The following is a 14,771-nucleotide window of genomic DNA, read 5'->3' as shown; positions in this document are numbered from 1 at the left end:
CAGTGTTTGTGAATGAGACTTCTCTGCTTGAAGGACCTGACCTAAAGTCCTGTGAGGTCAACATGAGGTTTGTATGGTAGGAAGGTTCACATTCCCATTTACCTCTCAAGATCTGGCCTGAAAGTGAGAATCTTTTGGAAAGTAAGAATCTCCCTGCTCTACTCAGATTTAATGTCCTGGCTGCTGGGGACAAAAGTAAGGCTCCACTTCTGCAAGGACCGCCACGTGGAAACTTACTGGACAGCTTACTAGAGCAGCATGGCTGTGTATTCCCATCTGCCCCACAAGGCCACAGGTAAAACCGAAAGAGCTGATCTGCAGCAGAATTGGTGCAAGATCCCACTAGTCCCTCTTTTACAAACGCAGCCTTGCTGAAGGTCTTATTTGGCACGCAGAACCATCCTCGTAGATCATGGTGTATGAGAAAAAAAAAATCCAGACAGCCACCTCAAGGCTGGCGCTTACCGAATAGCTGTCTTGGTATGTTCACAGGGCGAGAAGGAAATCAGGAGGAGTCATTGAGTTAGGAAGCCCTCAATGAGATGTTTACAGTCACATCCCGGAGGGCTGGGGTACCTTTTGAGTAAATAAGCAAGAACCTGATTCTTGCTATTCTGTTACACGATACACGAGAACATAGTATCTCTCACATTTATAAGGTGGGAAGCTGGGATAAATCTTCAGCCCTGGTCCATGTTAAAGAATGTAATATTCTTCCAGTGCCAGAAAGTTACTTTAACAGCCAAAGGTGAGATTTCCAAAAGAGCCTGGGTGATTTGGGGCCCAAATCCCATTGCAACTAAATGGGATTAATATCTCATTCCCAGAAGGACAATTGTGAAAACCCGATCCCTGTCTCATTGTCAGTGGAAATACCAGACCAGTGGAGGTTTTGCAGAGTATTTCCTGATTAGAAAAGAGAAAATTGGAAGCCTTGACAGAGTAGTCTTGCTGGCTTTTGTGTAGAGCCATAGAGTTAAATTTACTCCAGAGTTAAATCTGCTGGAACGATTGGTGCTTCATCTGTGCAAACACTTAGGTTACTGGATCTAATAAACATTTCTTCACTCTGGTGTGCTATAAAGTAAGTGGGTTCAGATGCAGGCTGGCTAAAAGCTATGGAGGAAAGCCGTTGCTTTTGGACTAAATGGAGTTTGCCTGTGTCTTCTCAAATCGGCATCTCCTTGGAGATTAACACCCTCACTATTTGGCTTTTGGGTTTTGTTTGGGAGGGCGTCTTTTGAGTGGAGTGTTCTGTTGCGGAGAGGAAAGCAAATGCATTGTGGGTCGCAGACAACTGCAGCTGGGTATGTAACTAGACCCATGAAAAATGACCAGCTCAGCATAATTTCAGTCCCCTGGGCTAGAGTTCACGAGGTTATGGCAATGAACTGCCACCTATAATCATGCAACTGTTAAGTTACCTTTGTAAATCACAAGGTTTTGCTTTGACTGAGAGTGAAAAAAACTGTAAAGATATCTGCATCTCCGTATAGTTACCTCAGTACTGCTCTGAATGATTAAGTCTGCCTGGTCCTATCTCCTGCATAAGTGAATAACTCCAAGCAGGTGAGATCACACTTCCTTTGTGATACACAGCGGTACATAAGTGAGCTCACTGCCAAGTAATATCCAATATAAAATATATCAGTGTCATTCCAGCTTAAGTCTTTATTTATTATTGCATTGTATGATACGGTTACTGTCAAGTTTTCAATCTGCTAATAATGCATCGAACTGAGCTGCTAACACCTCATTCTTTCTTCTATTCCCTGCTTTCCTGTCTTCTGTCAGAAATAAAGATTTCAGACATAGGTAAGCCAACCAGTGGAGAATTCTTATGCCGCTCCCTGTCTTGTTGCATGTTGTTACACAGTGAGCCACAAGTGCCATTTCCAGATGATTCAATAGCAAATGAAGCTGGCATGATTAAAACTGGCGTAGGCAATCAGTCATCAGAACTGGGAGCTATTAATCACAGAGCAGAGTCGCACAGACTTCTGCATGAGCTGTTGTAGCTGTAGACAGGGGAAGTATGGACACGAGAAGCAGGGTAGCAAGAGGAGGAGGGTGGAAGGAAAAGTGGGTGGGAATTAACCAAGAAAGCAAAGTGGAGGCACCATCAGGCTACAGGTCACTGGAATAGCTGTGATGGAAAAATAAATCTCATACGGTGAAATGTCTTCCTTTTGAGTTTTGGGGAGTGCAACAGGCCTAAAGAAGGGGCAGATGTAGCCCAGCATCACCCACCGAGGGAAGTAAGTTTTGTAATTCTTCGTCAGCCTGAGCTCTTCATAGAGAGCCTTCACATTATGTGAAAGTATGTCAGGCTCAGATGGGAGGTAGTGCAACTCAGAACCTTAGCCAGGAAATGCGATAAAAAAGAGCGAGAGTAATGACAAGAAAACAAGATGAAAGAGAGACTCCTAAATTGGAGCTTTGTCACTAAGAGTATTTGTCATTTGGGTTCACTGGAGTTTCAGTGAGTTTGATCCAATCAGTTGCATTCAGGAAGATGTCAACCTCCTGTCACTGTCTGTGTTTGCAAGGACTTCTCTGGCTCTGACAAGTTTCCCATCCTTCTCCCCGGTTGCTTTCTAAATTAGAAGCTTAGACTGTGGAGTTGGGATATTTTTGTTTGGTTTTCTTTTCGCATTTGGGATTGGGGATTTTTCTTGCTACGTGCTTTTTATTTACTGTTTCTTTGACTTCATAGAGGCTGTGCAAAACTAGAAATGTTCATTTTATCTGCATGCCTGGAAACGCAATGGAGTAGAAACTGGTTTTTTGTCTTATTGCCAGAACGTTAATGAAGGGCTGAGCTTCCACAGTATAATGGACTGGCCCAAAGCATCTATTAGCAGGGCTGGGAGGTTGGTACACAAGACCTCTGCAGTATCTTCATCAGGCTGAGTTCCAGCCCCCCGGCTCCTGTTTCACATCGTTTGAAGGCAATAGAAAAACTCATTTCTCTTTGGAACAGCCAGGTTGTATCCTTAATTCCCTAGAAATACACAGCCACTAAAGTGCACCTGCTTTGTCAATGAAGGCCAGCAGCTGAATACCTGTTACAAGAAGAGTTTTTATATATGAAGGCAATAACTGAGTGAAGATATATGGACTGGCCACAAATGCTGCAGATGCCACCAGAGCCTGACAAAGTTGGCAGGGCTTCAGCCTTTAGGCAATTCCTAAAAACTAAGAAATGAAATGAAAGAATGCTAAAAAATGCCTGCTTCAGTGCAGTCCAAATGGGACCAGTGAGGGAGGAGAAGGAGGTGAGAAGCTCTAGATCAAATGTTCCCATCTGTGACCACATTAAGGGAGTCATCCATGTGAGTTAGTGTCTGTTCTGTGTCATTTGCCATAATACTTCTTGTTAGGAAGCCTCTTTGTTCCTGAGCCACGGGGAAATGAGTGGGTGTAGTCTTAGCTAAAGCTCCAGTGCTTTGAGCTCCAGAAGGTCCTAAGCTTGACACTGTTGACAGACAACAGCTGCAAAGGGTGAGATCCACAGGACTGAATCTAAGTGGTTTGGAAAAGCTGCAACCCATATGCAAAAGCTTCCCCACTTCAGGGGAAAGGTTTCCTCCTGACTACGTAGCCTGTGGTGAGCTTGATCTCCAGAGGTTCTGGAGCTACCAACTAAGAGGCGTGGCTCTACAGCACAGCATAGGTAGCCAAGGTGTAACTCTGCAACAGCCAAAACGGCTGTGTGTCAACATGAGGGATGTTAGCTAAGCCAAAAAGCATCACCAAATTGTGACGCCTCCCAAGTTTACACCCATCTGTCATTCAGAAATAGATTAATAGGAACTTACTCCAGTATGTCTGTGTATGGACCTGTTTTGATGGGCCTATAGAAGCTAATGATTTTTTCCAAGCATGACAATAATAATTTGCATTTAATTATCATTATCTTTTCTCTGCAAGAACATGGAGGGCAGTGAGGCATTTCTGTCTTGCAAATATGCAAAAAGAGGCCACACTTAAATATATTCTTCCTTTCTTGTTTCCATTCATACCTTAGAGAGACAAATCTACAATTAGCGGCAAAGAGAGGTATCTCAAAAAACTGCCCTAGGATCAGATCAAAAGTCCCTTCCAGTCGCTGGGTTGGCTTATGGCATTGCTATGAAGTTTTATTATCCAGCCTGTGACACTAGAAGAGCTTTGGGCATCGCACGCAAACTGAAAACACTAAAAGGCCAAGTGTAAATTCAGCTCACTGCACTGTGTGGCCTCCTTATGTATTAATCTATTGAATGTCACCCAAGGAAAGAAAAGACCAGTACCTCACACTAGCTATAATAAAATCCTCTGTTTGTGAGCTGCAGGGTGCTTAGCATGGAGCCATGGAAACACAGCCCCGCCGAACAAAAAACGCTTGGCTGCAGGAATTCGGTAGTTCTTTAGTCACCAGCAAATGCATGTGGCCAGCGAGGCTCAGAGGGGAAGAGGGCAGCTAGCACAGAAAGTTTTACAGAGGTGTTTTCATGTCCTTAAACAGAGACATCAGATCCAAAGAAGCCCCAGGGGTTTATTCAGATCAGCTGTTATGGGTAACTAACTTTGGTGTTGTGACTGCTCCCGTCTGTTGACCACAGTGGGAGCCAGAGCCGTACTGTTACCGTTAACAGAAGTTGTCCTTTAGAGGAGGTGGTAGATGCCCTTGCGTTTGAGAAACTAAGACATAGCTCATCTTGTAAGATAAATGTTGAAAATAAGTTAGACAAATCATAGCCGAAAAGATGCTCTTTCTCTGCACTGCCTATAAAGGGAGTTAAGGCAGACAGTTCAGATGTAAGCACCCACCTCGTAACCATCTAAAGCTTGGTGAAATAAATCCCCTGGCTTTGAACAGAAGCCAATAACAAGGTGCAGTCTGCTGTGCTGACTCACTGTAGGCAACCTGCTGAAACCAGCAACCATCTCCCTTTTCTCATCTTTATTCCTTAGAGCCTGGCTTCCACTCCGGAGCAGAAGGTTCCTTCCTCAGACTCCTCCAAAACATGGGCTCTGGGCCCAAGGGGATAATATCAACCTTTGCTTAAAGCCTGTGCATCAATTATAGTGCTACACAGAATCACAGAATCATTAAGGCTGGAAAAGACCTGTAAGATCAAGTCCAACCATCAACCAAAAAACCCCACCATGCCCATTAAACCATGTCCCACAATGCCACGTCCACACGTTCCTTGAACACCTCCAGGGATGGTGACTCCACCACTTCCCTGGGCAGTTTATTCCAGTGTGTCACCACTCTCTCAGTAAAGAAATTTTTCCTAATATCCAGCCTAAACCTCCCCTGGCACAACTTGAGGCCTTTTCCTCTTGTCCTGTCACTCGTCACTTGGGAGAAGAGACCAACACCCACCTCACCACAACCCCCTTTCAGGCAGTTGTAGAGAGCGATGAGGTCTCCCCTCAGCCTCCTCTTCTCCAGACTGAACAACCCCAGCTCCCTCAGCCGCTCCTCATCAGACTTGTGCTCCAGACCCCTCACCAGCTTCGTCGCCCTTCTCTGGACACACTCCAGCACCTCAATGTCCTTCTTGTAGTGAGGGGCCCAAAACTGAACACAGCATTCGAGGTGCGGCCTCACCAGCGCCGAGTACAGAGGCACGATCCCCTCCCTACTCCTGCTGGCCACACCATTTCTGATACAAGCCAGGATGCTGTTGGCCTTCTTGGCCACCTGGGCACACTGCTGGCTCATCTTCAGCCGGTTGTAGACCAACACCCCCAGGTCCTTTTCTGCAGGGCAGCTTTCCAGCCAAAGCAATCCACATGAGTGCCGCCTGTCTGCTTATTCACCCAACTTTTTATCACTTTCCTTCCTTATGCCTCTGTGTAAGGTGTCACGTAAAGCACAGGCACTTCGAAATGGAGTTTGAATCTCTTAACATATCTGCAGAGCTCCCCAAATGGTGCTGGCACTATCCTGTCCAAATAACGAGAATGAAAAAAGGAAAGGGACAAGGCAGGTGTATGGGAGAGCCTATATGCAAGCCCAAACAGCTGAGATCACTGTGAACTTGGAAGGTTTCCCTGTGCTTTCCCAGCGCATCACTGTATCACAAGCATACAAGGAAGCGCTATCACCTCCATTTCACTTTGGCCTGCATAACTTCTGCTTATGAAACTGTCCTCATTCCCAGCGACTACATCATCGTGCCCACTAATACCCACTAAAGTGTCTGTTCTTGGCTAGGGACCAGCCCACCCCATCCCTGCAACTTTGGTTTGTTGCTTCAGGGACTTAAAATACCAATGCAGTGCGCAGGGTTTCTTCTAAAAAACTTTTATAGCAAACGGAATAATCTGAATGGGAAATCAGCTCTTTACCCACAGCATTTTCTAGCAGTGGCAGTGTCAATATGGGGGATAAATATTCTAAGACCACAAATAATGTAACTGATGAAGTCTTCTGAATAGCAAAAAGTCCTGTCTTTTGTTTTGGTCTGTAATATAATTAAGCAATGAGAGAGGATGAAAGAAAAAAAAAAAAAATCACTGCTTCGCCCCAGGCGCATTTATTTCAGCTGTTGTTCAGTTCAGTTCAGTCCAATTGGCCACTTGGATTTGCCTATTGATTGTGGCTTTAAAGAAAAAGCAAAGCCCCAGTGTTCCTGGCTCCAGTGCTTATGCATTATCACAGATGAAGGGAAGCAGTTTGGGAACTTTTACATTACTAACGTATGTTTATTTAGCATGTGTCATCCTGAAGGATCTCAAAGTGTTAAACAAAAGCTCCAGTGTATAAGGCTATGCAATTTGTGCAAGGGCAGAGCGTGACACCTTCCCTGTACAGTGGAGAAAACTGTTGGCAGAAACGAGGGGGGTAAATACCAGCTTGCCCATTTCTAACAGTTTGTGTTTTGCCATCCTTGCTCCAAAGCATCCCAAGTGAAATACTCCATTCCCTAAGCCATGGGGGCAAGGGGACTAAAGCCCTGTGCGTGGAGCAGGGTGTAGGAGACCATGATAAGCCACGCTTAAGAAGTCTAGCCAATAAAAATGAACCAGCAATTCCTATCACTCACACAGAGCCATGCAGCATGTATTTGGGCTGCCCATACCATTAATAACATTAGATTTAGAAATGTAATTGTATGTCTTAGGAGAGTTTCACTACCAGCTCACCAGGTGAAATCCAGACCCAAGTGACCCAAGATTTTAAGTGACCCAGGACTATTACCGTCCCATAGGTAGTTTAACCAACATAAGTCTCTACCTCTACATCTTCCAAAGTACATTTGGTGGTAAAGGTGTGTGCCTCTGTGGCATCCAGCTATGTAGAGGATTAAAAGTTTAAACAGTCCGAGCTAATTTTTTAATGATTGTGAACTTTGGACTCACCCCTACTTTTTTGCGGCATCCGTATTCAGGACCTCATCAATAAAACTAAACTTGGGTTACCAGCAGCTACTCAAAGTATTACCTTAGTATAACAGTTTTTTAACTTAGTCAATTTAGGTGGGAAGTACCATTCAGCTTTTCTGCTGGATGAATGTTTTGCTTTTACCTGGTTCTCTGATCCGTGGTTAAAAGTAACCAGCATTTGGTTCAGTGTCCATTCCACACAGGAGATGTGATTAGAAAATAGTTTAAGATCTCTCTCTTCCACTGAAGGTTGTAATCAACAATAAGATCCACCACAGCAAGGCTATGAAATCCAAAAATCAATTCCAATGATAGTGCTGGAGAGGGGAGCAGGAACCTCCTGTTCTGCCACCATTTTTCTCCATCTTTGGGGAAGACATTTGCCTCTGCCCATCTGCTGTAAGACTCAGTGAAAGCTATCTGTGCTTTCCAGGCGAAGATGCTAAAGAATTGCAAAATGCCATTAAAAATATCCTCCTCTTGTCCACCTCCCATGCAAAATAGAGATTATGAACAGCTCAAAAGCTAACTGACATTCAGCTGGGCTTTGTTAGGACAGTCAGGGTAAAATGCAAGGCCCTGATCGAAATGGATGATGGATTCTGACAGGGAACTTCTTCCACCAGGGTTGAAGCCACTTCCTTAGTGTGAGTGACATGCAGGTAAATGAAATAATACCCTACCAGCCTGCTGTCATTGGAAGGGAATACAGATGGAGACTGAACTGTCAGGCTGGAGCTGTCTTGAAGGTCAGAGCATTTTATTTAGCAAGAATCAGTGTCATTTGTGGAGATGAAATCTGTCCAGACTTTAATAGGATAAATCACAAGGGATATTCCAGAATAAATCAGAAAGCTTTTTTTTTCCCAAAGTGTTAAGTAATTTGAATGAAGAACCAAATTAGAGCTTTTTTAAGCAGAGAATAATTCAGTAGTTTTTATGTGTCTGAAGAGGGGTTAATTTTCCTAACATAAAGGTTGAAAGAGAGAGGAAATTTCTTATTATGAGGGGTACGGTCAACTGTGATCGACACTCAGGTTTCTAGCCAGCTTCTCCTGGAACAATTCCACTAAGTGCAAAATTGTGAACTATGGCCCATACATTTATTATGAATTCTTGGGACATGATGAGTTTGGGCAGCTTGAAGGTGTTCTGGAGAAAAGTAGAGACTTTTTCATACTTGTTCTAATTACTGCTTAGCCTTTCTTAGAAGGACGGAGGCCTGTGTTCAGGCAGCAGATCATACAAGTTTAATCTGTTGGTTTCAAGCTTAGAAGAGATGCAGCTCAATATACACTAGTAGTAAACACTTAATTTTAATAAAATAAGTTAATAAGTTTAATATCTATATTAAACTATAGCTAGAACCCTTGAAAGACAATTTTTTTAAATTGTGTCTAAACTCATCTGGTTGTTTTTCTGGCCCATCCCATCGAATGCTTTCCATAAAGTGGACGCTAGCTTATTCATTTCTTCAGTCTTGGGCTCATTTAGTGTTGTAGTCATGGAGCTAAAAACATTATCTTTCCATCTGCTCACCCCATTTTCTCAGCTACCTTTTCTAGTTTTCGAGGAAGAAGTGAGTGAACGGGGTTTAGCAGGGGACTGACATTTGGGATCCTCAGCCCTCCTCCTAGTTCGTGTTTTACTTAGGGCAAAATGTGGCACTTCAGGACCATTTTATTTGTCTCTTAATTGAGGTCCAGCTGACTTCAGCGGCAGGACTCCCCCCAGTCTCCACAAGAGCAGGATAGGACTCTAGGGTCTTTGCTGGAGTCAGCAGGAGCACCAGATAAGCCCTGATGCAATGACCTTCAAGAGTATATCTTCAAGTGTTTTATACTTGGGGGTTTGTTTTTGGGTTTTTGTCCTGGGGTTTTTCTTGGGAGTGCAGATTTTATTTTATTTTCTGCTTTGTTTGCTGCACCTAGTGTACTATGCTTTCCCTTCACTTTCTGGCACTGCATTAACACCAGTTTCAGGACTACATCTATATTAAGTAAATTAAACAATCCCAGGCATCGGAACTCAACCTACAGTAGTTCCTGGCATGATTTTGTCTCGGACCAGCGAGCCCTTTCCTTTGGTAGCTGCCCTCCATGCCAGAGAGCACCCCAGGCACAGTGACTGGTAACATATATAGCTCAGGATCCTGTGCTGTAACACACCATGTACTAACATTGTCAAATACGGCACTGCTTCACTTTCCCAGTCTGCCTGCCCTGTGCATTTTTATTCTCTAAAATGCTTGCAATGCCAGCTGACTTAAGGAAACGAATCATCTGAAAAATAATAACATCATACCCTTGTTTTTCAGCCACAGCCCAGCTCATAAGTATTACTTGACCACAGATCCAATCACCGGCTCCATCTACCTCTCCGACACCAACAGCCGACGTATCTATAAAATCAAGTCAACCACGTCAGTGAAAGACATCGTGAAGAATTCAGAGGTCTTGGCTGGAACCGGGGATCAGTGTCTCCCGTTCGATGATACCCGCTGCGGAGATGGAGGCAAAGGCACTGATGCTACCCTTACAAATCCCAGGGGTGAGACTGCTTCTTTTCCACAGGCTTTTTTAAAGGGGTCTTTTTGAAAAGGGCTTGTTTAGTCATGCTGGAGACTGCTTTCCTCTCCAGTTCAGAAAATGCCCTCAGATTTTGCAAGCCTTCCCCAGTCAACCCACAAACACAGGCTTGCCTCTGGAAATAACTGGGTATGCCTCACCCTCAACCAGTCCTGCTTCTTGTTATTGAGGTGGCTGGGAGGAGTGCCAAACCAGAGGGGTATACTGATGGGCACATGTCCAAAGGGCAGTAGAATAAATCCACCTATCAATTTTATACCCACTTAGCCACTACTCCTCCTTACCGAATAACAGTGTTTGGTTCTTCCCAGTCTGGACTGGATTCACTTACGTTCAGTTCACTGAGGCTTTCTTGGCATTAAAAAAATAAGAAAGCTCTATAAGCTTTGGTGTATATATAAAATAGCAGCAAAACCAGCATACAGCTCAGAAATGTGTAAATTGAGGTTTATACATTGACATTATATATCATGGCATCCAACTTAAATCCTGTAGGAGAGTGGATGCTAATTTTGATATGGCAATGGTCTAATTCAGCACAACCTGGTTCCTGATTAGCTTGCTTAAGTGTGATAAATGCACAGTCAAATCAGAATAAAAGCATCACACAGCCTTCATGACTGTGAACTAAATTGTTCAAAACAGGTTTAGCCAAACATATGCAGTCCTGTGTGTAGCCAAGACTTCAGTCTGGCAATCTCAAGGTAACAAGCTCTGCATATGGAGGATGTCGCTCCTCCCAGCTGTCCACAGCTCCTCAGAAAAAAACACACGGAGGGTATAGAGATGAGGTGGAAGACACCGTTGGTATACATACTTTCTGCGGTGTTTGTGAAGAGGGGCAAGAAGGACACCCATGCAGGAATGCTTTTAGAAATGTGGCTTTTTTGCCTTTTGTATGCCCTCTTGCCCAGCTGTTAGGATTGCGAGGAGTTCTTTATAGGTTCTTGGCTTCGGCATCAATGTGCTGCAGGTTTCCTTTTTCCTTGCATCTGGGAGCGGTAGCTCTCTCCTTCTTCACCACGGCAATTTCCAAGCCTATCCCAACCTCTTTGTAAAGCAACCTCTCAGCAAAACCTGGGGATCCTTTAACAACTTATTTCACAAAGAGCAGGGAAAATGAAGACAGCTGAGCTGTTGTTTCTTTTCTTGGCTAGACTTTTCAGGAATTCATTTTTCTTGACATAGAGATGACATTATTGTTACTGAATCCAAGAAACCCAAACTGATATAGTGACCTTTTGTGTCAGCTCTTGTGATTTTTTTTTTGTTACATGCCAGCTAGTTGTTTCCTGGCAGGATGCAGAAAAATATATCTTAGGAGACCTGTTCTTTGCCAAAAAACACTGAAAGCCAAACTGCTACCTCATAATATTCAAAGGGCTTAGCATGGTTTCCAAGCACTCCAGACTCCCATGAAGTGACCATTATATTGGGATAAAGTATTGCCAGAGGTACAGATATAGAAAGGGAACAACTACCTGTGGTCAGGTTGCAGTGTAGAAATTGTCTCACTGAAAGGAGAGGGCTGAGTGAAAAGAAAATTAAGCGACTTGGGCAGAGAGATTCAGGCAGTCCAGCAGATGAGTCATGAGATCAGGGAATCCAGAAATCTGTAATCCAATTTTCTGCACCACTTTGATGTTCAACCAGTGCAAAAAAACCCCCACAACTTTTGTTGGACCTCCGTTCTCCCTTGTACAAGATGTTATTCATTTCCCTTCATGGGTGGATGTTGCAACGTTTAGATGACTTATATTTCTGCTTTGCTATGGGAAACAGGGTTCTGGAGTTCAAAGCTTTCAGCACTGAAATCCTTCTTGTTGGCAATTCTCAGGAGGCCGTTCTTCCACCTCAATCATATAACGGCAAAATGCATGCATTCATTCCTCACAGCTCTGAAATTTCACAAAATAGAAGTAAATTGAGGGTGAAAGAGGAAATGACACGAAGCAAAATGGCAACAAGAAAATAATAATCCAGAAAGCCCACACTGCTAATAGAAAGTTCATAAACAGTGTTCCTTGATCTGGTTCTAGCCTGAGTTTGCAAAGTCTGCTGAGACAATAGCTTTGGCAGGTGTGACTCACTTCCCATTCACCTCAATAAATGATTAACAGTGAAAACTCACACTGACAATGTAATGTCAGCATTGTTTATACCTTCACGGTGGTTCATCCTAAGAGAAAAATCCAGCAAATGCTCTTTCTTCGTGTGATTGTATTTCATAATAGGTCAAAATAAAAATGATTTATTGTACAAGTAACCGGTAGTCCACAGGTTACCCTCTGCTTCCCTGTCTTGGCAGGGGAATAAACACTTATAAGTGAATGGCCAGAGGAAATTAGAAAATGATTCTGTAGCCATAGAGATATCAGTTGGCCAGGGAAGGACTTGGAAAGTTCAGTTCTTCAAGAATCACCACTTCTCATGGGACTCTACTTTTTAAGGCTAAAGCTTTTTTTTTGATTGAAGATAATTGCTTCAGGCAAAGTAGGAGTTCTGTATTTTAAGGACATCTTTGCACTTGTTCAAGAATTGTAAGAAAACAAGGTCTTGCTTCCACTTTCTTGATGTTTTAATTAGCTGATGTTTGCAGCTTGCTGGAAAATACTGAGGGAATAAACTCCTGCCAGATGAAAAACAGCAATTAATAAAGACTGGAAAATCAGTTGTGAGGTGTCAACATACACTTTTGCATCTACCTTTAGCCTCTTGGACCAGTCAGGCATCTGGTCTAAGTAGATTTTTTGGCTCTCTTCTCAGTTGAAAGAAACTGGAACCCTGAAGGTGGTTCGTTCTATGCCAGTGCACGTGTCCAAGGTAGGATGAACCACATCTGGGAGTGCCGATCTCCTCCTGCAGACGATAACCTGAAGGATGAGGTCCCCACGCCAGCTAACTCCATTCAGAATGGTTCTCCACTTTCTGAGCAGCAGCCTTTGCCCCGCTTTGATCACTTCTTCCAGTTCCCACCTCACCTCCCATGAGTTCAGAGTGGATAACTTCATAGAATCATAGAATCACAGGATGGTTTGGGTTGGAAGAGACCTCCAAAGATCATCTAGTCTAACCTCTCCGCCATGGGCAGGGACATCTTTCACTAGATCAGGTTGCTCAAAGCCCTATCTAACCTGATCCTGAATTCTTCCAATAATGGGACGTCCACAGCTTCTCTGGGCAACCTGTTCCACTGTCTCACCACCCTTGTCACAAAAAAAATTCTTCCTTATGTCCAGTCTAAATCTACCCTCTTTCAGTTCAAAACCGTTATCCCTTGTCCTATCAATACATTTCTCTGAAGTACCTTCTGAATAGGGGTTCTTGTCTCTCTTCATTGAAGGAGAGAGAACTCCTTTTGGATGACCAGCTTAGACAAAACATTAGGAGGGATAAAACCTGCCCCAGACATTTCACCCTTCCCCTGTCTTTGGCTTCTCTGATAAAGGTAGGCTATACAAACACAGGACAGGTAGATCAACAGATGCAATAGTGGTGGCAGTCGTTTGGTCAGGGTATTTATCATAGCTATTAGGAACCAGTCTGATACTTCCAATTCATTTGCCACAGAGCACAGCAAAGCTTTCAGATGCTAATGAATTTCAATATATCCTTGCAAATTAAAATGTTACCACTTTCTAATTATCATCTGCTAATAATGATCCTCTTCTACAAGCAATCTAAAGAAAAATTAAAACTCCAGCTTGTCAGAGCATTTGTTTTCATCTGAGTACTCACCAGTGGTTCTCCTCGGGAAAATGTTGTGGCAGAGAAATTACCAAGGAGCCAGCAATTAAGAGAGATTGCAGTGACAAGTCTGACACAATAGGAAGAAGGTTTCAGATGGGATGTGGGGGGGAGGGGGCATCTCATTCATTTAGCCCCACGAAAACAATGCAAAATGAAGTAATTAATTTGGGGCAGATTGCTTCCTTCACTGTGTCCTGCTGAATGTGTAAACAAAATCTCGGTTGTTCACTAAGTGTTCACGAGTTCAACAGAATTAAAAGGAGACACTCAACCCTCCACAATCTGTTAACATTTTATTGTCAAATAATAATGCAAGGGTCATTTCAGGGAAGACCAGAGGCTGACTGAACAAAGTATCTTGTCTTGCCAGAAAAGACACGCAGGGAAAGGGACAACGATAGAGTGGCCTTTTCCTGCTAACACTCCAGATTCTAGCCATTGGCATTTAGGGGACTTTCTGAAGAGATTGCACCTGGACCTGTGCTTAGATGCCACCATCAGTTGGTCTAGAAAGCTTCCTAAACACCTAGTTTTGTCTTTCCTGTGCTAATAATTTCCACAATGTGTTTAGCCACAGCATGAAAACGCGTGGTCTTTTTGAGGCCAGAACAGTGTTTTCTGTTCTCTCTGAGCCTTTCCTAATGCATTCCTGTCTTCTAGCTCCCTCCTTGACCACTGCAGAGCATAAAGCTAATCTTTGCAGAAAACTTTTCACAGGAATTACGAAATCTTTTTCCTGTGAGCTATTTTACAGCTTGTCATTGCATATGGGTAGTTAGGCTTACTCCTTCCCCTGTGAATTCCTCTGCACTTACTGACATTGATTTTCATCTGCCATTTTATCACTCAGTCATTCAGCATCCAGCCAGACAAGAAAGCTCCAAATTTGGATTCCTTTAGCACCTATTTTTTTACTTAAAAGGGTTTTTTCCCCCTTTTTTTTCCTAAGTAGAGCTACATGTGCAATGCAATCACTTTCAGCAGTTCATCTTCTAGAACAAACCCACTGTGTCCCAGTAGCTATTTGCAGCATGACATGGTGCTGTC

At 43.4% G+C, this 14,771-nt stretch overlaps 1 protein-coding gene across 3 annotated transcripts in view; it reads left to right on the top strand.

Moving 5' to 3' along the window:
* TENM4 (teneurin transmembrane protein 4) overlaps positions 1-14,771 on the top strand; it is a 360,992-nt gene that overhangs the window by 295,505 nt on the left and 50,716 nt on the right. For all 3 annotated transcript variants that reach the window (XM_059822505.1, XM_059822500.1, XM_059822492.1), the window contains 2 exons: positions 1,795-1,815; positions 9,704-9,936. In XM_059822505.1, the coding sequence (XP_059678488.1) occupies positions 1,795-1,815; positions 9,704-9,936 (254 nt within the window). The remainder of the gene's footprint in view (positions 1-1,794; positions 1,816-9,703; positions 9,937-14,771) is intronic.

The sequence above is a fragment of the Gavia stellata genome, chromosome 1 (assembly GCF_030936135.1).
Source record: "Gavia stellata isolate bGavSte3 chromosome 1, bGavSte3.hap2, whole genome shotgun sequence".
Lineage (NCBI taxonomy): Eukaryota > Metazoa > Chordata > Aves > Gaviiformes > Gaviidae > Gavia > Gavia stellata.
This window is presented reverse-complemented; position numbering and strand designations above follow the sequence as displayed.